This window comes from Zeus faber (genome assembly GCF_960531495.2).
Source record: "Zeus faber genome assembly, chromosome: 12".
In the NCBI taxonomy this organism is placed as follows: domain Eukaryota; kingdom Metazoa; phylum Chordata; class Actinopteri; order Zeiformes; family Zeidae; genus Zeus; species Zeus faber.
This window is the reverse complement of record NC_137196.1, coordinates 15539837-15565150: the sequence shown is the minus strand read 5'-3', so window position 1 is coordinate 15565150 and position 25314 is coordinate 15539837. Positions and strand designations below refer to the sequence as shown.

The 25314-nt window shown below is 41.0% G+C and overlaps 2 protein-coding genes across 5 annotated transcripts in view; both read left to right on the top strand.

Annotated features, from left to right (window-relative positions):
- Positions 1 to 1577: 1577 nt before the first annotated feature.
- Positions 1578 to 11061, top strand: mapre2 (microtubule-associated protein, RP/EB family, member 2). 4 transcript variants are annotated; one of them, XM_080010266.1, is made up of 8 exons: positions 1663 to 1667; positions 4314 to 4474; positions 5731 to 5858; positions 6916 to 7061; positions 7253 to 7469; positions 8351 to 8493; positions 9194 to 9352; positions 9596 to 11061. In XM_080010266.1, exons 2-8 carry the CDS (start codon positions 4353 to 4355, stop codon positions 9692 to 9694), a joined length of 1014 nt encoding a protein of 337 aa, XP_079866392.1. In that variant the 5' UTR covers positions 1663 to 1667; positions 4314 to 4352; the 3' UTR covers positions 9695 to 11061. The 4 variants fall into 4 exon arrangements, with proteins under 4 accessions (XP_079866393.1, XP_079866392.1, XP_079866391.1 ...); XM_080010267.1 differs by lacking the exon at positions 4314 to 4474 and having other exon boundaries at positions 1578 to 1667; XM_080010265.1 differs by lacking the exon at positions 1663 to 1667 and having other exon boundaries at positions 4249 to 4474.
- A 4386-nt stretch (positions 11062 to 15447) lies between these two features.
- Positions 15448 to 25314, top strand: part of spidr (scaffold protein involved in DNA repair) — a gene marked incomplete at its 5' end in the record, with an annotated part of 32039 nt that continues 22172 nt past the window's right edge. The window contains 5 exons of the mRNA XM_080010379.1: positions 15448 to 15451; positions 16260 to 16457; positions 17531 to 17676; positions 21600 to 21814; positions 22685 to 22785. Coding sequence (XP_079866505.1) covers positions 15448 to 15451; positions 16260 to 16457; positions 17531 to 17676; positions 21600 to 21814; positions 22685 to 22785 — 664 coding nt within the window. The remainder of the gene's footprint in view (positions 15452 to 16259; positions 16458 to 17530; positions 17677 to 21599; positions 21815 to 22684; positions 22786 to 25314) is intronic.

The following is a 25314-nucleotide window of genomic DNA, read 5'->3' as shown; positions in this document are numbered from 1 at the left end:
TGTTGCCTGTGAACTCCTCTTTCTTTGTTTCCATTTCAGTGGGACACACTTCAATCGGCACATTTTTTATCCGTCGTAAAAAGCACTGTTGCTGCTCTCAATCTGCTGTCGCTTATTCACAGCAGACATCCCAGCCGGGGCAACATAAAAGCAGCCATTCACGGCAGTATTCCTGTGGTTAAAAAAAATCCACTCTTAGGCAGCAAAACTGAATGAATGATAATGAACCACTGAATGGACTTTGTAGAAACTGATATATCACAAAAACCACAGCACCATTGCTATTTATATATATATATATATATATATATATATATATATATATATATATATATATATATATATATATATATATATATAAATAATAATAATAATAATAAAAAATATATATATATAAAAGGCAAAGGTACAAGACCGTGTACATTATTATTTTAAGAGTGAAGGAACTACTCATTCCATAAACCATTGCGGATGATACCTTTCCAGCCACTTCCAGCCTATAGTATAGTTAATACTATATAGTATAGTTCAGAGCACGTCTTCTTGAACCCTTGTCGTTATATAGAATTAATATCGTGGAAAAACAGTGTTGTAATACATTGTAGTTTATGTTGTGCGTGTTTATATAGCGTTTTAGTTCGCGCACTCGCCGACAGTGACGTTAGCGGACATTGCCATGGCAACAGCGAGCTCAACCAATCAGAGACGTCGCTGTTACACTGTAGGATTGTGGGTAGTGTAGTACCTTTCCATGACACGGCGAATAAAACGTGTTTTTCCCTTAAAGCAGGGTTGATATCACATCACCTTGTGGCTTCGGCGGGAGCATGCGCCACCGTTCCACCACCTCAGAGCCGGTGGTAAGTCTACCTTGGATGGTGACCACATCACGGCTCATCGACAAAACCCCCGATTCAGAACACGGATGGGATTTTCCCTTCCGGAAACTCGCCGCTGAGCTCGGGGGCGTTTGCGCTGCGTTCCACTGAAGTCGGAACTCGGAAAGATCCGAACTCCTGCTTGGAAAGGCGCAAAGGGGCGGCCGATTCCAAGTCGGGGCGTTTTGCGGCGGATCGCTCTCGCTCGAGTTTGCCCGGGATAACAAACCGGACGCCACGGGCTCACAGCAGCGCGGCAGCACACACCGTTAACGGCGAAGAAAGTGTCCTTTCACATGGCTTATTCTAAAATCCGTCTCACTTGGATCGAAACAACGCCGATGTTTTGGTTTTCTCATGTTATGTTAACCTGCATTTGGCTGCTCGAATAATTCACAAATTCACTGCGTCCATGTATTCCCGGACAAAAGCACTGGATATTTAGCTCGGTAATGGGTGCTACAGACTCGGAATGACCGATTTCCGAGTTTCGTAGGAACGTAGCAGAAGTCAACGGAAAAGTGACATGGGGGGGGGGCGCAAGGAAGCTGTCGGCGGTAGTCAATGAGCAACGCATCAACATATGATTGGTCGCGCTCAGGGCAGATGTTACCTAACGACCAATCGGATGCATCAGCGGTGACTCGCTGACCAGTCACACGCGGGTGCGCTTTAAACGTCATTACCTACTACGAATGGCGAGTTAAGGGTGGGGTGACTAAGGAAAATAGCAGAATTATTTTTTATTTTTTTTAGAAACGCCGTGTAAACTAGGGATCCGGTTCACTGGTGAGTCACATTTACACCTTACGATGCACGTAATAAAAACAAAAGGTCCGTTCGCTTCAGCGCGACGTCAGTTCAGGAGTCGCCGGGTTCAACGTGTATCTGCTGCCTGTCAAAGTGCAGCCGCGTAATTAGCATGGCCGGCGATTCGCTCCCTACATGGAATAGACGTCCAACAAGTCAGTGCCTGCCTGCTGGGAAAACAGTCAGAATGCCGTCGAACTCGCTTTCCTCATTTCTAATCTCCAGTTAATTTAACCCAATCCTGCCGGTATTGAGCCCAACGTTACGGGATGAATGAGGTTGGTGTATCTACTTCGAAAGTTAGCTTGTGTTACGACTAGCTTGTTTGCGTCACGTTGAACGGCACGGCGCTATCCGTACACGTGTTTACGTCCGTCTGTGAACGGTAAACGTGTCATTTATAAAGTAAACAGAAGGTAAAGTGTCGGTTGTACGTGTGTACGGTTGTACACTGTATGTCACTGACCTTACTATCCCCAGTCCAAGCTCTGGTAAAGGGAGTTTCTTGAGTAAGTCTTCGCTCGCCCAGTTTTTCCCCTTTAAATATATGTTCTTGGCATGCGTTAAGGGTACGTATGCAGACGCGAAAAACTCCAGGTTCTCACAGTGAAATTCTAAAATTCCACATTTGCTTATGAGCATCAACCCAGAGCTCCAACCCATGAGATGGATTAGTGCAGGGCTGCAGCATCAACATGGCAAGGTTTTTTTACTTCCTGAAACTGTATATATAGTAAAATACTATAATAGTATTTTATATATATATATATATAGTAGTACATACCGACCAATCAGGTGCATCAGTAGTATATATAGTATAATACTATATATACACAGTGAAAATATAATATATAGTGAAAAGGGTTGATGAGCTACTTGATACAACAATTACTTCTGGTGTCATTTATTCTGGAGATGGATATTGCACCCAACGTTCAAAGTCTACATTACACACACATTTACTCTAAGAATGCACAGAAACTACGGATGCTATTACTGATGTATACGGCGGTGGTTCTCAACATGTGGTTCGGGGACCCTCAGGGCTGCTTCAAGAAGTGTCAGGGGGTCCCCAGTAGAATTATTAATCGTTAAACGTCCCTGTTATTTCATTTACATCAACGTCATCAGCGTTGAAGCTTGTGCAGTAACGACTGTTTTAGTCCTAGTTTCACGGTTATATCCTTAACTATAGTATAGACGGGTATGAAGGTTTGGACCAAATCACATAATCAACAATAAAAATCTTCTCAGATTGGGGGCCCAAAGATAAAATCTTTTCAAATGGGGTCTGTGGTCTAATGTGCATCAAATTGACGCACTTTGATTTGAATGAGGTTGAGAATCATTTCCATTGGGTAAACCTCAAAGCAATTACACACATCCTGCCTCTGGTGTCAGAAAACCCCTACTCTGTACACAAGCTCACTCAAGATAAGCTGCACATGCTGAATTGCTGCTTGTTGGCTTCACTCTTGCCAAAGAGTTGTACTTCAGAGTGCTATATCATTGAATTTGTGCTGTTTCTATTAATTGCCTTTGCCACCATATTGATGGACTTGATCAAGCCTGGCTATGGTTTGATTACGCACTGTGCCTTTACCATTCTCAGATGCAATTAAGGTGGTTTTTGGCATGGTGTTGAACAAGTGGCAGTTGCTACATGCTAGTCTGTGATATGTCCCATGCATTGATGTTTTCAAAATACGTAGGCAAATAGAGTACAGACCTAAGCTCACACATATATATATATATATATATATATATATATATATATATATATATATATATATATATATATATATATATTTAATATAAGAATTTTTTAAATTCTACCTCATTCTGTTTGTGTCAATGAAATGGTATATGCACTGTGTTGAAGGCAGATAGGCCTCTAACAGGCCCATGCTGGTTTAGAGCTACGGTCCCATGTCCTTTGAAGCGTGCAGATCATTACAAGTTACATAATGCACTGTGGGTCCAAATCCAAGGATTTGGATCTTCATTAAAAGCTTATAAACATCTTTGATTCACAGGAAGCGTTAACACATTTGCGTTAGTGGTTTTCTTATTGTTATTTAACAGTTGAATTCACCACCTGGTTCATCCCGATATAAAAAATTATGCAGTTGTGTGGTTTAAAGCATAGACGGTTATTTGGCCCTCAGTTGTACCAGTACCACTTGTGCCTGCATGTCCGAGAAAGGAGCCAACTACTCGTTTGGCCTACTTCCATGACCTCCCCCTTTCAGTGCAACCTAACCAAATGATGGCGATCACTCCATGATTTGGTGCGCCGCGTGTTCCTTCGCAACCAACCCATTAATTTGTACACCCGGTGAAGACCCCGCGGAAGACCCGCCACTCTGCACGACCAGAGGAGGCCACGAGCTTCGCCCAAACAAACCCGTTCGATCGATCGATCGTGATGTGACGTCACAGCGACGACCGATCGCATTCGTTTAAGCAGACGCCAAAACGCCCCGCTGCCGGAGGGACGGGCAGACACCCACAGCGGTCACGTGGGTCGGGCCGCGATGACGTCAGCGCGCAGAGATTCGCGAGCAGACGGAGCGAGCCTGAGGTGCGGCACTTTCTTAGGGTTTCCATCGTCCTTTTTGCCAGGGAGGAACAGGCTATCTGTTCAATATTTCGAGAGAGCCAATGCCTGGTCCCACCCAAGCACTGTCCCCAAATGGAGAGAATAACAACGACATCGTCCCGGACAACGGATCCAACATCATTCCCTACAGAAAGAACACAGTGCGAGGGGAGCGCGCCTACAGGTAAACGGGTGTAATGGAGCCGTTGGAATAAAGGCTGGGACGTTGCGCGAAGCCAGCAGCACTTTAAGATGCCCTTTCGCTGGGTTCGTTTCTCGCCGTGGCCCGTTTGCCAGAACGCCCCGCCGGCAAGTGTTAGAACCCCGTCCTCAGTGTACTGTCAGTACAATCCCGACTATGGCGTAAAGCGCTCAAGGCCGATCCCTGTAACACCCGCGGGTTGATGTATTTACCAGCTGATCCGCTAGATCGGTCCTGTACGATGGTCATTCTGCCGCATCCACCGCATGTCGTGTGGCTGTTAGCTAAAGCGGAGGCTCCCCGGAGGAGATCGCGATCCCGGGCTTGTCAAACGCCGTGCGAGCCTCCCCCACTGAATGCATTCCCGTTCCCAAGTCCCGCTGATTTGGCTCTAAAGGACAGCACGATAAACGCGAAGGAGTCGTGCAGATGAGAGGACACCCTGTTATTAAAGCTCGCACCTGGTGCTTTTACGGTGTCTTATTATTATTATTATTATTTTATTTTTTTTACAGAGCGTCAGCCCCAGCCGGGTTGGGTTGTCAGCTAGCCCTGCGTGGCTGACAAAGCAAGCTAGCAGCCATCCGCTTTGTTGACATTAGAGCGTCTGGCCCAATTTCCACCAAATCACTGATCCCGAGGACGCATCCCATGTGATGATGTTTCATAAACGATTATGTATCGTTTAATAGCTGCTGCATTCTAGGCAAACGATGAAAAAAAAGGACAAATAGAATCCTGTTTAACTCCCAACTGCTGGAGAGGTTGTGTTTTCTGTAGGGGGGGGGGGGGGGCGATGTTTGATGAATACTTTAAGATGTAGATGGGTCCCTATTGCGATTTTATTCAAGTCAACATAAACTGCAATCACTTGGGCGCCATTCGCAGTAGTTGCTCATATTGCTTCATAATTAGGGAATAAGGGCACTTATGTCAAAACAAATTATTTTGGTTAATTTGAGCTGAAACCTCATTGGACTTAATTTGTTTTCTGTCTCAGACCTTAGGTGGCCCAGACAGAATCAACATCACAATTGTTAACCTTTTTGGGGTAGACAATTCTTCAGAAGTCTTTCTTTTTGGTAAATAGTTGTTTTCACCATTTGAAGACACTAGGCCTGTTGTGTGTTTTCTTTCCATTTTCTTTAAATCTTTATTTGAAGTTGAATGTCTTTTGGTCGAGTAATTATTTTATTGAACTATTATCCAAATGTTGTTTATTTGCCTATTTCTTACAGTTGGGGGATGGCGGTCAATGTATATTCTACCTCAATAACCCAGGAGACTATGAGCAGGCATGACATCACTGCCTGGGTTAACGATATTCTCTGCCTAAATTATACTAAAGTTGAGCAGCTCTCCTCAGGTGAGAACAAATCTGTTTCCAGTTGCATGCCAGTTGTTTGTACTGGTATCTGTGTTGATAATTACTGCATGGTTGTACAGTATGTAAAGCTTGTAGAACACCTTATTTTTAGCCTTGAGAATGTTAAAGCGACCTGGAAACTTGCTCACCTATCGCTGTTAGAGAGCCGTCTATAAATAAGTCTTGGCGTCGGCTGTGTCCTCCCGCGTCCAAGTAATCTAATCACAATCACTCCAGGCTCTCAAATGCCCACTAAGTCTTTTCGTAGTTTATAGCATAATTTATTATGTTTGTCAATTCCTTTGTGCTTTCAAAAGGGTTATATCTATTAAGGGATCGATCAAGCTGTTTGGTTAAATACTGTGCAGCAGGTCATTTTGATAAATTAGACTAAATTACCTCCAATTTATTAATGGATGGTCCAAGATTAATATTACCCATTATTATCATTATTAGTAGTAGAAGTATCATCATTATTATATTACTATTATTATCCTAATTTTCATAGTTATTTATTAATGATACCATATACATAGTTTATAAATAAACCACAATGTTCATCTTACTTGTAAAACAACGGTAATAAACTTGCCAAAACTAGTCCTTATGGAGTCTACATACAGGAGTCAGTATCCCATATTCATGACATAGTGTATGCCATTTGCAATAATTAAATATATATGAATGTGTAGAATATTACTGCATTAAATATAAGTGTATAAAATAGTGAAACAATTAATGTGTCATGATGTACAATTTTGTAGTCTAAATAAATAATAAAGGGAAAATATGACCCAAAGCCTCTCACTGCAGTAGATCTATACTCTCTTAATTTAAAAACTATAGAAATGGTCTGATATCGTACTTGACATATACCCTTTTACTCAGTCTTATGTACCTCAATTGGCTTTCTTTAACGTGCGATTTTATTTGACATTATGAATTTTGAGGCAAAGTAAAATCTTCTCTGGTTTGCATGATCAATTATTCCGTAATGCTCAACTCATGTTCAGTCGGAAGTTTATAAAATTAAGTGTAATTTCATTTCCCTCTCCAGGAGCGGCCTACTGCCAGTTCATGGATTTGCTCTTCCCTGGTTGCATCAGTCTTAAGAAGGTCAAGTTTCAAGCTAAACTGGAGCACGAGTACATCCACAATTTCAAAGTGTTGCAGGCGTCCTTCAAACGGGTGAATGTGGACAAGGTGCGTTTTGGAGAGCGTGTCTTACATTCCTAATCTCTGCGTTAGTACCATGTTTGCATAGACTACACACAGGAGATAGCCTAATATTATTTATCTGCATACAATTGTCCTGCATTTAAAAATCTGATGCCTGAGCATTGGATTCCAAGGTTGCTTATTCCTTTGTATTGATCTTCTCTCATCCTTGATAGATCATTCCAGTAGAAAAGCTGGTGAAAGGCAGGTTTCAGGACAACCTCGACTTCATCCAGTGGTTCAAGAAGTTCTTTGACGCAAACTACGATGGTAAAGAGTACGACCCCGTCCAGGCCAGGCAGGGTCAGGACGCCATCCCCCCGCCTGACCCCGGTGAGCAGATCTTCAACCTGCCAAAGAAGTCGCACCATGCTGCCAGCTCCCCTACAGCAGGTGAGCTTAAAGTTTTGGACAGTGGTAATAAGGTCCTTTGTGGGGGGGGGGGGCATTGCATTAACTTAGTATATCAGTTAGAACTAACGCAGGAGTTATATTGTAATATGATAGCATGTTTATAGCCATGAGGTACATATACATCTTTATATCTATGGTTAGATAGCTGTATAATGGTGATTATGACGGTGACACATTATAATACTGCCAGTCATACTAATAATAAATATGATAATAAGGATATGATAATAAGGAATGATAATAGTAATAGTAATGATGATTAGAGCTGCCCCCTGAGAGTCGAATCATCTGTCAAGTCGAGCAGTCAATTTTTATTTGATTTTTTTGTCAGTCAGTGTGCATTTCAATAACAGGCTAAAACAGAAGCTTACAAAAAATGCACAGGGATAAGATTTCAATGAGGAATTATAAATAAGGGGAGTCATGGACTCGTTCTCTGACATTACATAGGAAGACGCGGACACTGCTCTCCAGTTGAACGTGCTCGAAAGAAGGAACCGATGCTGCATTCACGGGAACACAGAACACTGTGATTCATTTCCGAAGTGATGCTGCGTTCATGGGAACCCGGACAACTGTAATTTGTTTTTCGGAAGTGATGCTGACGAAAAGTCTAATTTTATTTGAACAGCCAAATCGAATTAGACTGACAAAAGTCAGAGTTGGGTACGGCCCTAATGATGATACTTCTTCTACCACTACTAATGATGATAATAATATCAAACTTTGAACTGCTAGGATTTTGTTCTTAGTCCTTTCATTTATTAGTCCTATTAGTCCTAGCTATTTCTTTCCCGATTATATATTTTTTAAAGTATAGTAGTGATAGTAGTTTAATCTTGAACTGTAATGTGCTGCAGGAGGCTCCAGAGCAAGCGCTACCACTCCTAAGGCTTCGACACCATCATCTAGACCCTCATCTGCCAAAAAGATCCCCACCACACCAACTCCGGCCAAGGGAGAGAAGGAACTGGAAGCACAGGTCACACTTCTGAACGACCAGGTGTGATCAAAAGGACACTTAGAAGTGGACCTGTTTTGGGGGTTTTTTTAGGCTACATGCCAATAGCTGCGTTGTGGGAGATGAGATCACAAGATAAGACTTTACTAATCCCTTGGGGGGAATTCAGGATTAATCTGGTCCTGCTGGACTAAATTCTGGAGATTCAGGAAGTTCAGGATATTGGCTTTTGTCTTTAAAATATTCAAGATGCAAAGCATCTTTTTTTCTTACAAATATGGGAGAAACAATCTGTGTCAATTAAAAGTGTCTAGGTAACATTGATTTCAATTGTTGATGGAATATTCTGAATCTCAGTTGAACGTATCGCACTCAATTCTTTATATAGTTATGTCTCTGGAGGTCATTTTGTGAAATAATCATCCATTCTCCTCAATTTTTGGCTTTTTGACTTAAACCATAGCCCGATCCGTTGTATAGCAGAGCTACAACTATATACATATTAAATTCATCAGAATTATTCTTTGATTATCTAATAAAATTTTGCAATACATTTAGAGCATTAATTATTATCTATTTTTTCACATTGAGCTATTCACAATTTCAACAAAGTTGAAAATGCCACATATTTGAGATTCAACAAAAAAAAAAAAGTAAATTTTCTGTCAATTGGTAAGTTGAAGAATCATTTCAACCCAATCGCAGTTTTAAATGAATGTTCCATTCTCTAAATTTCTAACAGGTGAACACATTAAAGCTGGCATTGGAAGGAGTGGAGAAGGAGCGAGACTTCTACTTCAGCAAGCTGCGGGAGGTGGAGCTGCTTTGCCAGGAGCAGGGGGAGGAGAACGCCCCGTTTGTCGACCGGCTAATGGAGGTCCTCTACTCCACGGACGAACAGGTTGGTCTGGAGCCGACTGATTTCCAACCTGATGAGAACATGCTGAACCTCTATGGCAGTATGTCGGCTCTCTGTTTCAGGTCAGATAGGTTTCAGTCGGGGTGCACAGCAAATAGAACGAACGGTTTGAAGAAATGTGTCCGAGAAGTAGAGAGAGCTGTTTTCCTCGAGGCGATGAGGTGCGATGTCCTGCTCTGCCTGTGTAACAAAGCTCCAGAGCTTAGCTGTGCGTTCTCCTTTCAGGAGGGGGCCGGGGATCTGGCCGAGGGTGACGGAGAGGAGGCGGAGCAGCAGCCCCACGAGGAGGTACCGGATGATCAGCAAGAACAGGATGAATACTGACTGCCATCCTCCGTCACTTCAACCACACACACCCTTATTTTTTCGTGAGAACTATTACAGGATTTTAAGTATTCCTCATGGTTTCCTTTTTGTTCTCTTGAAGACTGAACAAATGAAGCACCTCCTGAAAAAGAAGCACCACATTTCTTTTTTTTTTTTTTTTTTTTTTCTCTCCCTGTTTTCATCCCGCCATTTAATATTCTGTGTTTTTGTGACTGTTGGTGATACGCCGTGGCAGGTTCGCTGTAATAACCTCCACAAGCTGACGAGCTCAGACCATCACAGAACATCACAGATGTTTCCATGGACAGTGTGGGTGAAAAGTCAATTTAATTCCTAGATGTGATGAAATGCTGAAGTCAGAACAGGTACTTTTTTTTTTTACCTGTGAGTGCAAGTGTTCAATTTTTTCTAGCTCCTGTCCCTTCGGTTGTATGTATTTTATGTTTTAAAATTTTACATTGGCGATATTACTCACGAGAATGCAATAAGCAATGCCCTGAAAGGGCCGATAGTAGCTCTTATCTAACCTCCTTCCATATGTTGCACTGACATTTGATCCAGTACTGGACAATCTGTCCTTAGACCTTCACCATATTTATTAAGCCTTAGAATTAGTATTGAGATTCTACAATGCATCCTCGTGAAGGGAGACACTACAGTCAGTTCATTGTGAATGAAATGTAGAGTGAAATATCAGCTACGACTGTCTTACGACTATCTTCATAAATTATGGTATTTCTGATAATCAAACGTGTTCAGCAATTGGTTTTACACCAAATGTTATGTTTTGGTGACAGGTTTAACTTAAGTAGGTCATAAACATAAGGGAGGAAGACACATTTGTTGTGGACTAGTCTTATCAAGATGAATTTTTTTTTTTTTGTTTTTTTGTTTTTTTGTTTTTAAACTTTTGCAGTAAGTTGTCACTGCTGTCTTCTCAATGGAAATAAAGTTATGACTTTTCAACGCAGGATTTAGAAATGTGTGTCAGTTCACTGAGTAACTTGACATACTATATTCCAGTAAGTTACATTCATTGTATATCCTTTCATAATGTTGCATTTACTATTATTGAACTCAGCAGTGCACCATAATGCTTTAGTCATATACTGTTGTGTAAATGAACAGGAATGTAAACATGTACTGTCAAAAAAACAATGAATAGTAAATGTTTTCCAAGTCCCACTCATTATGCATTCCCCGAACTGTGTTGCATGTTTGCATTTTTATTTGTGAATAACTTGACCTGCTTTTTACATATTTAATAAAAAAAACAATGTTAAGTGAGCTTTTGTATGTTTAACCTGCTGTTTGAAAGGTGTTGCGATTCAGATGGATGTGCTGTAATAAAACATTTCACATGAGTCCAAGACGATGCTTCAATATACTGTCCATATACACTCACTGAGCACTTTATTAGGAACATAATAATACTGCGTACGGTCTTCATTTGCTCTCGAAACAGCCTCAGTTCTTGGATTCCACAAGATGTTGGAGTCATTCCTCTGAGATCCTGCTCCGTGTTGACATGATTGCGTCACGTAATTCCTGCAGATTCGTCAGCTGCACATTCATGCTGCGAATCTCCCGTTCTATAACCTCCCGAAGGTGTTCTACTGGATTCAGATCCAGTGACTGGGAAGGAAACTGAAGAACATTGAACTCATTGTCATGTTCATGAAACCAGTTTAAGACGACATTTGCTTTGTGACGGGGTGCATTATCATGCTGGAAGCAGTTATTAGAAGACGGTTAAATTGAGGCCATGAAGGGATGCCCACGGTCAGCAACAATACTCAAATAAGCTGTGGCATTCAAGTGATTATTGTTTGGTATTAACGGCCCAAAGTGTGCCAAGGAAGAAATCCCCACACCCATTACACCACCGCCACCATCCTGGACTGTTGACACAACAGGTTGGGTCCATGGATTCATGCTGTTGGCGCTAAATTCTGACCCTACCAACTGTGTGCCTCAGCAGTAATGGAGATTCATTCCTTAGACCTGGCTATGTTTTTCCAGTCTTCAACTGTCCAGTTTAGCCGAGCTTGTGCCCAAGCAGCCTCAGCTTTGTGTTCTTGGAAGAATGGGAACCTGACGTGGTCTTTCTGCTGTTGTAGCCCATCCAACCTCAAAGGTTCAACGCGTTGCGCACTCGGAGATGTTTTCCTGCTCACCACAATAGCACAGAGCGGCCATCTGAGTTCCCGTGGTCTTTCTGTCCGAACCAGTCTGGCCATTCTCCGTTGACCTCTCTCGTCAACAAGGCGTTTCTGTCCTCAGAACTGCCGCTCACTGGATGTTTTTGGTTTTTCGCAGCATTCTGAGTGAACTCTAAGAGACCCAGGAGATCAGCACCAACAATCATGCCACCGTCGAAAACACCGAGATCACATGTATTCCCCGTTCTGATGGTTGATGTGAACATTAACGGAAGCTGCTGAGCCGTACCTGCATGATTTCATGCTTTGAACCGCTGCCACACGTTTGGCTGATTGGATAATTTGCGTGAATACGTAGGTGTACAGGTTCCTAAAAAAAAATGCTCATTGAGTGTATATCTACGAGCGTTTGGTTATTTATCTTCACTAATACCCTTAATCATTTTTTTGTGTGTTGTCGACTGCATGTCGAATGATTTTTCCCCATAATTATTATATCATAATTTATCTACGAATTGTTAATATTATATAAAATGTTATAATTATATATTATATATATATATATTTTTTTTTACTACTGTTTAATTCAAGTATGAATTATTCAGTAGCCCTTTTCAACATAATCAGCAGGTTTATGGTCTGCTGCTCCTACCACCGCACACAGCACGCCTCCGGTGGGCGCCGGGACGTTAAACAAGCGCTCGCATAGTAGCTACGCGCCATGAAGTTAATGTCCACCGGGATGTTTGTGCTGTGAATAAAAGTCCAACTTTAATGTGCATCACACGAGAAAGCAGGTTCGGGGACTTAAGTTTGCACACGCTAGCACGTGAAAAGAAACCGGCGACCACTGATACACGAAACACTGGTCGTCATGTCTTATGGAAAGGTATGTAGCTTGAGAGCTAACTTAGTTATCTCCAGGTTTAATCAAGGGGGGCGATCGAAAAGAACGAACCTGATAATTCGTTCAAACTAATCGAACGAGGACTTCGTTTTCAAAACTCGTTTGAGCACGCCATCGTTTGTGTTTCTACTCTTCCAATTCTTTTATTTGCTTGCTTGCAAAGTGGGTGTTTTCATGCCGCAGTCCTTTGAGGAAATCCTTTTTTTTTTTTCTTAGCATCTTTTTATTAAAATAATATTACTAATGGTATTAAGATATGATAGTTATAATAATAACAATAATAATTACTATTAATAATATCAATATAATTGTATTATTATTATTATTATTATTACTACTATTCTTCTTCTTCTTCTTCTTCTTCTTCTTCTTCTTCTTCTTCTTCTTATTATTATTATTATTATTATTATTATTAATAATAATAATAATAATAATAGCAATATAATCATTAATGACAATTATTAATTGAATCACCATTCATTGATTTGTTTTACTTTGCAGCGTAAAAAGTACTACAAGGACAATACTGGAAACAGGCCTACAAGGTGTGCTTCCATTCCGGACGACTTCAAAAAAGTGGAGGCAGCGTCATCGTCCTCCTCAGCCAGGTGCTGGGAGAGGTGCGGTGACAGCTTCAGGGACGTGCCGGCGATCAAGGTTGACTGGTCTTGTGTATTAGATCTGATTAGTTGAAGTTGTGTTTCAGTTGATAATAATGCACTCGTTGTTGGAGTGTCCGCTCATGCATGTGCGTCGTTCAAGTTCAAGAGACTATTTGTCACATACATATACGGTCATACATATATGCAGTGAAATGTCATGACACCCGGTGATTACGCGCAATGAGCTCGATAAGCTCTGAATATATACGGTTCTATAATTATATAATATTAATATTATAATTAATTGTTACCTCCAGCACTTATCTCACAGAGTAGAAGTCCCGGCTATTAAAACTATGAGAAGACACTACAACTGGGTAAATGTCTTGAGAGAGAGGGGGTGTTTGGCGTCTCAATTAAACATAGAACCAAACAACATTTTCACAGAAAACAAACATCATAAGAGTTTATCCAGTTAATCAGGTCCAGGAAAACTGGAACAACGTGTGATTGACTGATTGATTGATTTGACAATTTCATAAAAAACCCCCCCCCACCAAAACCAAAAGCCAGACACAAAGTTAAAAAGTCAGGATAACACAATCAAACCGGAAGGCTTATTTCCATGATGTTCCTCAAATAGTATATATATATTTTTTCCCCCCAATTCTATTATTGATTCCCTTTCAGCATTTGCTGGAGTTTACTCAGATTATTGTGTTTCACTATTACTCAACTATAAGATTGTGACAACATTATTATATTCGCTCCAGGATCTGAATTCATCTGGAAGGAAATTGTCTGCTGTGAGAAAGTTGGTCCAGTCGTCTTTTTCAGGTAAATTTGTTGCATTATTTTAGTTGAGCAAAATAAGTCATACACACAAAGTGACCTTTAAACGAGGGTCTACATATGTTCCCTAAAACCTTTTAATTTGAGATAATTAAATGTTGTGTTGTGTTTTGTTATATCTATATGGAACACATATATAAAACTCAGTCATTTACAACTCACGTCCGTCTAATCAGATATATTACCCAGATACACTTATCTTATCACAAGACACTTGTCAGTTTCTGTGGTGGTCATGTTTCCAAAACTTGGTCAGACGATCAGATAATTTTGTTGAAAAAAAAAACAAAAAAAAAAAAAAAAAACCCCAAAAAAAAAAACCCCCATCTGGTTGATTTGGATGTCACCACTTATTTGTTTCTTGTTGGTGAAATGGGTCATGCAAAGCCAGTGGAATAACTAGGTCAAACTTGTAGAAAATATAATTCAATAAGTTCTATATTATTATTACTATTTTTAACTTTCAAGATAGGCAAACAGATTGCCAAACAAAGTACAGATTGTGGGACTCTATACACCTTTAACCTATAACACCTTTACATTTCATATTTAGACAAAATTGTCAATTGATTTTTATATTATTACATGGAAATTCCATCAAATTTGAAGTTTTCCCTAACATGGAAAAAGTCAGTGTCGTGCCTAAATAGTTGTATACTGTACTCGGTACAATATTAGCCTATAAATGTCCATTGTAAATGTTAGCATTTAGCAACAGCTGGTCTAGATTTATGACTGCATAGCCAGATTTTTTTTTCTATGGTATTCATTTGTATGGTGGAATATCATTTAGCTGCATTCTGAAATAGGCCCTTGGTAAAGTTTGTTGTGCACAAAAATAAAAACATGGTGTAAAGCAATCAACACTTAGTCTTTTTATAGTGATTTTTAGTTAATTTTATACTATAGGGTTGACATTATGTATTATGTATAGTGTTAACACCCTTTCTATATAGTTAAAAACAAAAACTCAACACTAGTGTTTTACACCATTAAGTATCGAGTAGTGTTAAATTTAAACTGTATTCAAAGTCAGTATAAACTCTATCGAAGTGTCAAAATCCCAACACTTGCTAAAATTGTTAAAATTAAATAAATAAAAAAGCCAAACATGTTAAAATTACTCAGGGGTGTAGAACCTTGGGACACTTTTTAAGTGTTGAAATTAACTATTAAGCTGCTTTCACACATGCAGTGCAACCCTGGAATTATTCTGGCATTACCCAGATGAGTGAGTATGAGTATGTGTGAATGGAAATGTCCGAATCGTTTGACCTGGACGTTACCCGGACTTTACCCAGCCAGTACCCTAGTACAAAGTCTGGGTAATGTGCGATTGAGCAGTATGTGTGAACGGAGCAGGTGATTGTCCGGAACATTCACAGTGAGCGAGTGGGCACGTCGTGTGTTGATGACATCTCTATCATGCGGCAGTTATTTACCTTTTGCGGATCTTCGTGCACGGAGCGTAGTTACTGCATACTCCTTTCTGCTTTCTTTATTATTTCTTCCCACTCTCTTGTTTATATTGCAAATGCGTGGAGTATCAACGCAGAAAAAGCCCAACTACTGATAAGTCTGTAGCCTCGCCCGCTTTTTTTGGGTGTACTGTAAAACTCCGCAGAGTTATTGCGTCACATCCTACCTCCTACATGCTCTACCCAGGCTCCGCCCTTTTGTTTAACCCAAACTCATTATTTCCAGGTGGTGTAAACGCGTGTGAGACGGACAATCTCCGGTTGTGAGCTAAATGTGTGAAAGGGCAACTCCGGACAATGTCCAGATAATCAGATCCAGACATGATCCGGCCATTGAGTGCATGTGTGAAAGCAGCTTTAGAGTTATTTTGGTTTTGCTGTGTGTATTTTCAATGCTCTGCAACCTTTTCTTCTAGAATTAATTGTGTATTGATATACAGCAGGTGTCTCCACAAGTATTTATTTTAACCAATGTCTGTATTTTCTTTGCTCTATGAGACACCTATTTTTCTATTACTAAGACTTACTGATATTCCCGTCTCTATATGTGTGGTTGACCAGTGCGGAACAGTCCTACTCATCATGACGAGGACCCAGTGCACATTGCATGGAGCTCCAGTGAGAGTGAGCTGTCCGACTCCGAGAGTCGGAAGCCGAAATCTGTGGCGCCGAAGCGGGACACGCTGAGGAGACCGAAAAGACCTGCAGTCCCACTGGAGTCCTTCACCAGAGAACTGTATGACCTCACATCTGATACAGGTAAGTCACGGTCGTCCATGTGTGGGGCTTGTGGGGCCATGTTATTACCGAACCAAAAGAGAGAGAGTGTGTGTGTGTGTGTGTGTGTGTGTGTGTGTGTGTGTGTGTGTGTGTGTGTGTGTGTGTGTGTGTGTGTGTGTGTGTGTGTGTGTGTGTGTGTGTGTGTGTGTGTGTGTGTGTGTGGTATATATTACTAAACGGTTATTGCATAATTTAGAAACGATCTGTAATTGTTAAAACACCGTTTTTGAGGGACATTTAAACAAAACGACACAAGAGGAACATTCAGTGACATAAGTCCACAGTTATTGGTCCAGACGTAAGTCCACAGTGATTGGTTGAACACATGAGCATGAGAAATACTCATCTGAAAAAACACATGAAAAATGCGATACTTCATGTAAACATGTGTTTTTATATACACACACACACACACACACACACACACACACACACACACACACACACACACACACACACACACAATTTATTTCAAAAGCATTAAACATAAAAGCACTTAAAGGCTGATCATGGCATTACAGAAATTTAGAAAATTGTACCTAACACGACTAAACTGGACTCCGGACAGCAACAGCGAATCGGGTACCCCAAAATAAATACATTTGTTGCATTAGTGATATTTACATATTGCTGCCGGAACCTGAACGCTGCACGTGTGACTGTGTGCACCAGTGCACACAGTCACAGAACTGTTCACGTTTCAATGCCTTCCTTCCTCATCTGTCATGTGAAAACATGCATTGAATTGTGTTGAACTGTCGGGGGCGTACCCAACAGTTTGATAATATACCGTGTACCGTTGCATCCCTAATGTAAACCTTGGGGATACCTTCATCTGTAGCTGGTGAAAGTAATTTCCATGTTAACTCGTTGGTTCATACATCCTTAACATAGGCAAATGAAGGTTAGAATACAGCTTTCAAATAATTTCCGCTGTCGAGGCAAATTTGTCGATTTTGTTCCTGAATCGAGAGCCGAGCTTGGTTTTCAAGTCTAATAAAGGAAAATAACTTTTGTGCACCATTTTTTTTTTTATTTATTTTTTTTTTCAGAGGACCTTCCCATTATAGACACAGACAGTGATGTCAACTCCGAGGATGAGCTCAAAAACAACAGTGGGGAACATATTTCCGACTGCGAGTCCGAGTACGGCCCCTTTGATGGAAACCCAAAAGCATTACCTCTGAATCCAACAACGGTGAGTAATTTAAGTAATTAAGTAATTTCTTATGTTTGATATAATAAGTAATTAAAAAAACAAAATATATATCGCATTTAATGTAAAAATTAAAAAAAAAGATAGGCGCACTCAAACTCCGCATGGACACTAGGTGGGGTATTCCACTTTCTTATGCTGTGTTTATGTAATGCCATGTCCACCACAGCACAGGGTGTATTTCAACATATATTGTTTGTATCTTTGTGTCGTATTTGTGTCATGAATAACTCTACTTTCCCAATTTTTAAATAATGATAGTTCAAATAATATGCCATCGAAACAAACATTGCACCCACCCAATGATCTTCCAAGCCATACTTAGAATATTCAGCATTCAGGCCTAAGTGAGAACATTGCTGAGAACAATATTTGGCGTTGTGTATCGAGCTAAAAATGGGTTTATTTGAGGAATTTTAAGATTTTTGATTGCATGTTAAAATGACATTTTCCACCAGGTGGAGTAGCGCTGTACTACACTGTGACAGCCTGAAAAACCCCCATGGCCTCAAATAAGCAGTAGGACTTAGGATTAATTTAAAACAACCAAACCTGATAAGTTGAAACCAACTTGAATCACTTTCTTAATGGAGTGAAAATCACACCAAGCAGATTTTAACGAGCTGAAAGTTATATTTGTGGTTTTTGGATGCTGATGCTGTGCTGCTACTTTGCAGACTATTGTTTTATTTAACTTCTAACTTTAAACGTTGACAAAGTACTTCTAACTACAATGTGTATTCTGTTCTGCCTTTCCCATTTTTGCACCGTGTTAAGATGTTAAGTGCATTAAGATATTCCTTCAGGGCCTTCTGTGGACCCACCCGTTCGGCGGTTTGATATTAGCAGCATTTTCCCGAAGTTCTCAGGAGCGGTGTTTGCTAAAGGCAGCGTCGGCGTGGAGAGAATGCAAAAGGAGTGCTATTGAATGTTCCATCCAAGTTCAATCACTTGTTCACCAACACTGTGCGAACTTGTCTTCGTAATTAAGAGGACTTGGTGGTTGGCGTCTGAATGGGCGGGAAAATGGCCACAATATCATGTCATGATATTATTTATATATTATTAATGCTCTAAATTTATAGTAGGGCTGTATATTGGGTAGAATTAAATTCAAGCTTTGTTTATTTCAATACAAACGGTCACAATTCGATCCCATATCCATTCATTCCCATCGCTGAGATTAGGATAGGATTCTATATTGATCTGTAAACATTTTATGCATAATTACAATTTCTAACTAACTCACCAGCACTGAATACTTTCTGACATTGATTACAAAATTTTATCATGGAACAAATTCAGGAATGAAGTATTTCAATTAATTTGTGGCTATGGTGCTATTAATTGAAGTGGAAAAATAGTTGCATAACAAACAAAGTATCAATATTACAATATTATTTTACAATTCGCCTTCATTTACAGTGTAATTGTATGCACCAATACTTGGATTTTCAAATGCATTTTGCACTGTAATAAAATATTTTCTTCTTCCGTCAGTATAGTCTATTCTCCGTTCCATATTCATTGCCAGTCCTTTATGACAGTGCTGCAATGTGCGACTCTTCGATTCATTTGATGTCTCCGGTATTGTAAAAATATGAAACTTTTAAAGGCCATAACTGACGCTTCAAACACACTTTCGCCCCACCCTCGTTCAAGCTCCTGTTTTGATTGTGCACTCTGACCTCCCTTTGGTTGGGAACAGATTGAAAGGAGTGTCTCCTTTTTGTGAGAACTGAATTATGACATTAGGATCTATGCTTTTGCTTGCATTTCACCCCAGTTGATAAATGAAACTCTCTTGGTGGAGCGCCTTGTCATAGAGGTCTGACTTTGCAAGGTATTTGAAGTGAGAGGAAGCCCAAAGACAGATGATTATCACTCCCAGAGCCAGCCACTTCCTCTTGTCACAGTTTTATGTGCTGATATCAGCTCTCTAGGGTCAAAGGAGAATTACGATCAAGGAGCAGGAGGCTTGGCGTGTGGGGCTCTTAGAAAAGAGAGGCCCCAGAGGTTCTAATGATGCTGGAATTAGATTCAAGGTCAAGGTTCAGGAGGATTATTTGTCACATACATATGCACGCGTTCGTACATATATGCAGTGAAATGTCATTGCACCGCACCCAAAGATTGTGCACAGTAAGCTCTAAAAATAACAAACTAAAATGTGCATAATAGACACGGGAGGTGCTCACATCGCTGATGTTAACTCATTTGGTGACGTTTGATGATCTGATTGCGCGCTGCACAAGGGCATGTCCACTCACAGGTGTGTGTGTGTGTGTGTGTGTGTGTGTGTGTGTGTGTGTGTGTGTGTGTGTGTGTGTGTGTGTGTGTGTGTGTGTGTGTGTGTGTGTGTGTGTGTGTGTGTGTGTGTGTGTGTGTGTGGCTAGAACCGTACTTTGTGACAAGTGTTTCTCTTTAACCTTAGTTTTAGGAGGCCATTCTGAAAATACGATCAATTTGATTTAACTGGGTCATTGTCAGTTAGTGGCCTAGTTTGACGTTCCTACCTTCCAGCTGCTTGCATCACTGAGTTGCACAGGAAGAGGCATTACGAGGTGGTGGCAAGTGCTCCTGCTCTTTTTGACTCGGGTCCAAAACGTCCCTTTCCAGTTTGGACGAAAGTATTTTGTATTCATGTAGATGCCCTTCAAAAAGTTGTCCCTGTGACAACAACTGTCTTTTTGGTGTGTTGTTTTTTTTGTGTTGTTTTTTTGTTAACTTCGGACACTAGCATACCAAACCAAAGAAGATACAACTGCACCAAACCGGATACAACAAGAATGATTTGATTCTTGGAGAGCTTCTTACTGGAAGACAAACATATGGATGACTCACTAGAAGCATTTCAGCCAGACCTCTTTATTATTGTCCCAGCCCCAAAAGCGGGGAGGCGCAGCTTCGTGGGCAGCAGTGTATTTCAAGGCCAGAGGGGACAGCCACTTCCCGGATGAAGTTGGACCCTCAATCCAAGTCCCTGACAGCAGCCAACAAGGTTAATAACCTCCACCACATCAGGACTGGGCCAGGCGAGCAGCACTATAAACAGCTTTTTACTACTGTTTGTTCAGTACGACATGGTAGCGGAGGAGGTAGAGAGCATGGTGCTGTGTACTTAAAATGCTTTCAGTACTGGGTGAAACATTTTTTGGGCCAGGAACATAGTGTTCCCCTCTCTCTTTCTCTCTCTCTTCCTCTCACTCTCTCTCTCTTCCTCTCGCTCTCTCTTGCTCGCTCGCTCGAGTGTGACCTCTGCTGGCATGCTGCCCAGCAGGGTCAAGTCTATTCAAATAAGTGAGCGTGTTGGCTGACAGAACCTGGAATGCTGGTCTTGTCTGCACATGACAGGAACTGTGGTTTTCTCATGGATTTTTCCATGTGATCCGATGCCCTCCGGCACATCGCGCAGTGATACAGCAAAAAAAAAAAAGTTTTTGGTTTGGTCTTATAGTATTTGGGTGCTTTCAGTACCCCCCCCCCCCCCCCCCCCCCCCACCCGATGACCTAAACAGGACAATTTTGTTAAATTCTTCAAATACGATATGCTTTGGGGTTTTTTGTTTTGTATTTTATTTGTGTGTTATACAATGCGAAATTTTGTATTTCATTTCCTTTTCTATTCCTATTTCATTTCCTATGCTATATCCTATAATATCGCTACAATATGCAATTCTGATTATTTTTTATTATTATTAAAAGAAAAATATAAAATATCGTATACTGTACTCTTAAAGCCGTACTTTTCTCAACTCTGAAAGGAGTCCATTGAAGCTGTTTGATATTGTTTGCACAAATATTTACAGATCATGGCACCAGAACATGATAACTCGCATGTGTCAAACATTTGTCCCAACAAAATGTCTTTAAGTGACCCCTAAATTGTTCCTTTGTGTGTGTAGCTGAGTGACCCGGGGATCTCAGGTAGTCTGAGCAATGGAGCGACCAGTCACACAGTGACCCCGAGCAGACTGGACGCTGACAGTGAGGGCAGCAAATTGTCTATCAGCGACTGGGTCAAATCGGCTCAGGCGATGCTGCGGACACCCCAGAAACAGTTTGACAAGCAGTCCAAAACTCCAGAAGACTCTGCCAAAAAGAAAAGAAAACTTCACAGGTTTGATTTTTTTTTTTTTTTTTGTTTTAATCGCAAAATATGTGATTTTCTACCTCTAGGGGTCTCTCAGTCGAAACAATCAGAAAAGACAGCGTTTGATCATGGGAGTAGTTGTCTTCTTCTTTACGGGGACAGCTTCAGCGACATAACGCGCAGTAATCCGCAAAAAAAAAAATCGTGCTCCATCAAACAACAGTTAAAAGAGTAATAGTAGAGCAATGCAAACAATAGTGCAGTACCCTGGTTAGCTAACATGAGCTACCTCGTTGAGGCCCTTTCTCCCTCTCTGACGTATCATCCGGTCCTCCCCCTGTTTCCCAGAATTTATAGCAGTAATGGGGTAAAGGGGATTTGACGATATTGACAGGTGACCTATTGAAACGGACCGTTACCTGTATCTAAAGTACGGATTTCTCTGGGTTCGAAAATTGTTGGAGACATTTGGGATCATTTAAGTACACAACTCAACAAAATATATCACATGTCTAGTCGTTTTTTAGACATTTTAATTCAGAAAGTTACATATTATACTTAATTACCTATACTCTTTTCCTTATGCTAGTTTGCATTCATTTTCTTATATTTGCATAATAATGGGCAAATATCGAGACATACAGACAAACCAACACAAGCCTAGTCGAGTCTACCAGACAACAGTGTTTCCACTGATTCACTGATCATGAAAGGGACACCTGGCGCTGGAGCCAAATGTCACCGCCAAAGCCCCCAAGATGCAAGATGACTATCTGTGATCAGTAGACTGCCTCCGAAGTTTGTTCCTGCAGTCTTTTGTGCCGCGCATTGTTTCTCGCACGCACCCCAACAAGCTTTGCATAACAGCCTTTTTCGTTTTGTTTGTTGGTTCCAAAGCGGGGGCCTGGCGCAGCGACTCAACCGCCTCCAGTCCAGGCAGAGGTCGGCGTTCAGCTTCTGGAGGCACCTCTCCATCCCAGACAATTTCTCTGCTACAGGTGATGCAAATATGCTATCTGAGTTTAATGATGAACAAATGGAGGGTTTTTTTTTTGTTTGTTTTGTTTTGGCATGGATGAGGCCGCTCTCTCTACAGGTGTGATTTATTTATTTATTTATTTTTTTCTGTGCTGTTCTGCGGTTGCATGAGAGTGGGCACATTGAGGAAACGCCCGCTCTGTGTTGATCGGTCGCGGCAGTGAACTCGGGCAGTATGTAGGTGACAGGAAGCCGCATGCTTAGTTGTTGTTTTGTTTTCCCCTTTCCATGGTTTACCAAAGCACTTCTGTATCGAAGCGAGTCTCTTGGCTCACAGATCGTGACGCCAAACCACAGCTCGCAGTTAAGTGACAGTTGATTGTGGAAAAAGGAAGAAAACGCCTACCTGCCTCCCAACTCAAATCAAGGGTCAATCAGTGGATAAATCTGTATGAGACATTGGTAAATTGATGCGCTGGCAGAGTAGGAAGGTTTTGACGAACATAGTCTGGTGCAGTTGTCTTGTCTCGCTTTGTGTGCGTAGTCTCTGTTTGTATTTTCCCATTATTGTCGTCTTCTTCTTTCGCTTCACTGGGGATGTTAAAATGCGCAGGCTGATTGACTGACTGTCGAGGGGTTCTCCGTGTCGACAGTCAAAATCGAAAATCTATTCTTTTTTTTCCTTTTTTTTTTTTTTAACGTTGGAGTTTTGCTTTCTCAGAATTCTTTCTAATAATTCTGAGGCGGGCCTATTTTATTTATTTATATATATATATATATATATATATATATATATATATATATATATATATATATACACATTATTATAATCTATTTTTTTTGTGCCTGAGATGTCAGCTGCCTCCTGTCCTGTCCCATAATGCGCGCACATCACACATATGGGCCGCGTAGCAAAATTAGATTTTGTTTCAGATACGACTTTGTCATCATGTCAGACTGCCATCACATCTCGGTAAAACCATGCAGTTCTCTAGCGTTTTTATATCTCATTTATCATGATTAATAAGTGTATTTATTCAAGCCTGTGTTTGAAAATGCATGCGAAGAAATGCATTGTTGATTCGGAAAAATGGTTTAGTTTTCACTTACGTTAAAACAACTAATTAAGTTATTTAAATAATAACAGGTGATTGCTTTTAATGTCACAAAATTGTTGGGGGTCGGCTAGAGCCGACGCGCTCATTTCGGCCCCTTCACCTGCGCGATGCGACGCGAGTTTAAATTCCCGACGCTGGCCCATAAATAGACAGGAATATCTGTGCATCATTCCATCATTTCATATCTCATTTAGAATCCAAAATCAGAAGTTATTGCCTTTTTTTTCCTCATGGGGTACCGTGAAATGTTGTGATTGTGGGGGGCACAGTGGAGAACCCCCACGCTCCCCGGCAGTCCCCGCTGGTCCCGCTGCTGATGGATCGGCACACCGGCTGCATGGAGTACCTATGCATGGTGCTCCACGCTGCTTCTACCGTAGTGTTGGGTTGTTCATGAACGATCCGATTTTTTTGAACGGCTCAAAATACTTTTTTTTTACAGTTTTATGTCCTTGTTTGTTTAAGTCGCTGTCTCCTCTGCTGTTTTGTTCCCAATAACACTGCAACCGTGACACGGCCCTTTTCCCGGCGTGTTCGGGGCGTCAAACCTGACACACCAGGAAAAAAAAAGGCATTTCTCCTGGTAATGGCAAAGGTGTTAATCGCCTACTTTTAGCGGATTGATCCGGATTTAGAAAAACCCGGGTCAACCCGCTAATTTTGGTGTGAAAACGGCAAGAGTAAAGAAAGAATTTCAAACTTCTGTCTCTGCTGGCGCAATTGTGACGCTGAAACGACAGCGCCAACACGGTGCCGCCGTGATTAAGTGTGGAAAAAGCATATCCCTATCTGATGGCGGTCCGACCCCCCTGATTAAGATTTAGCCCCCCCCAAAGAGCAAAAAACAACAGGTTGGTGGGCTCAAAACATTTATGGTATGGTCCACCCCTAAAGTGGACCATACCATTACGCTTATATCTTCTACTCCGCTTTCTAATTGAATGAAACAAAAAGAAGCCTGTGCATAACGGGGACACGCCCCCACAACAACGACTAATCGCTAAACGCCTCCGACAAGTCAACGAGCAAAAACTGTCATAACATCCCTACTGTTTACAAGATAAGATTTGAGTGTCTCGTGTTTGTCTTTTGTGGCATAAAATGAACAAAAAAAAAATTTATAAATCGCAATTATTTGTAAGACTATTAATCATTGACCGAAATGTCATGATCGTGACAGCTGCAACCTCAATGATGGCCTGTATCCAATCCATATTCCTGTGTTGTACTCCAGCCATGGACTTGAATCTGTTATATGCGTGTTTGGACAGTTCCCCATTGATCGCACATTCTCAGATCAAAATATCACCTCTGGCCATTTCCAGTGATTGTAACCTGTTGCACACAGAGCTGCATTGTCTCAGTTAGCGTGTGCTTATATTCAGACCTGCTGGGGTTCAGTGCAATCAGCTTTACACTGCTTTTGGACAT

What these genes read in the sequence shown, in the direction of transcription:
- mapre2 (XM_080010266.1), top strand. Translation starts at nt 4,353, where the DNA reads ATGCCTGGTCCCACCCAAGCACTGTCCCCAAATGGAGAGAATAACAAC. An exon ending in CGAGGGGAGCGCGCCTACAG is followed by an intron (nt 4,475 to 5,730) that starts GTAAACGGGTGT and finishes TATTTCTTACAG; the next exon opens with TTGGGGGATGGCGGTCAATG. An exon ending in TGCCAGCTCCCCTACAGCAG is followed by an intron (nt 7,470 to 8,350) that starts GTGAGCTTAAAG and finishes AATGTGCTGCAG; the next exon opens with GAGGCTCCAGAGCAAGCGCT.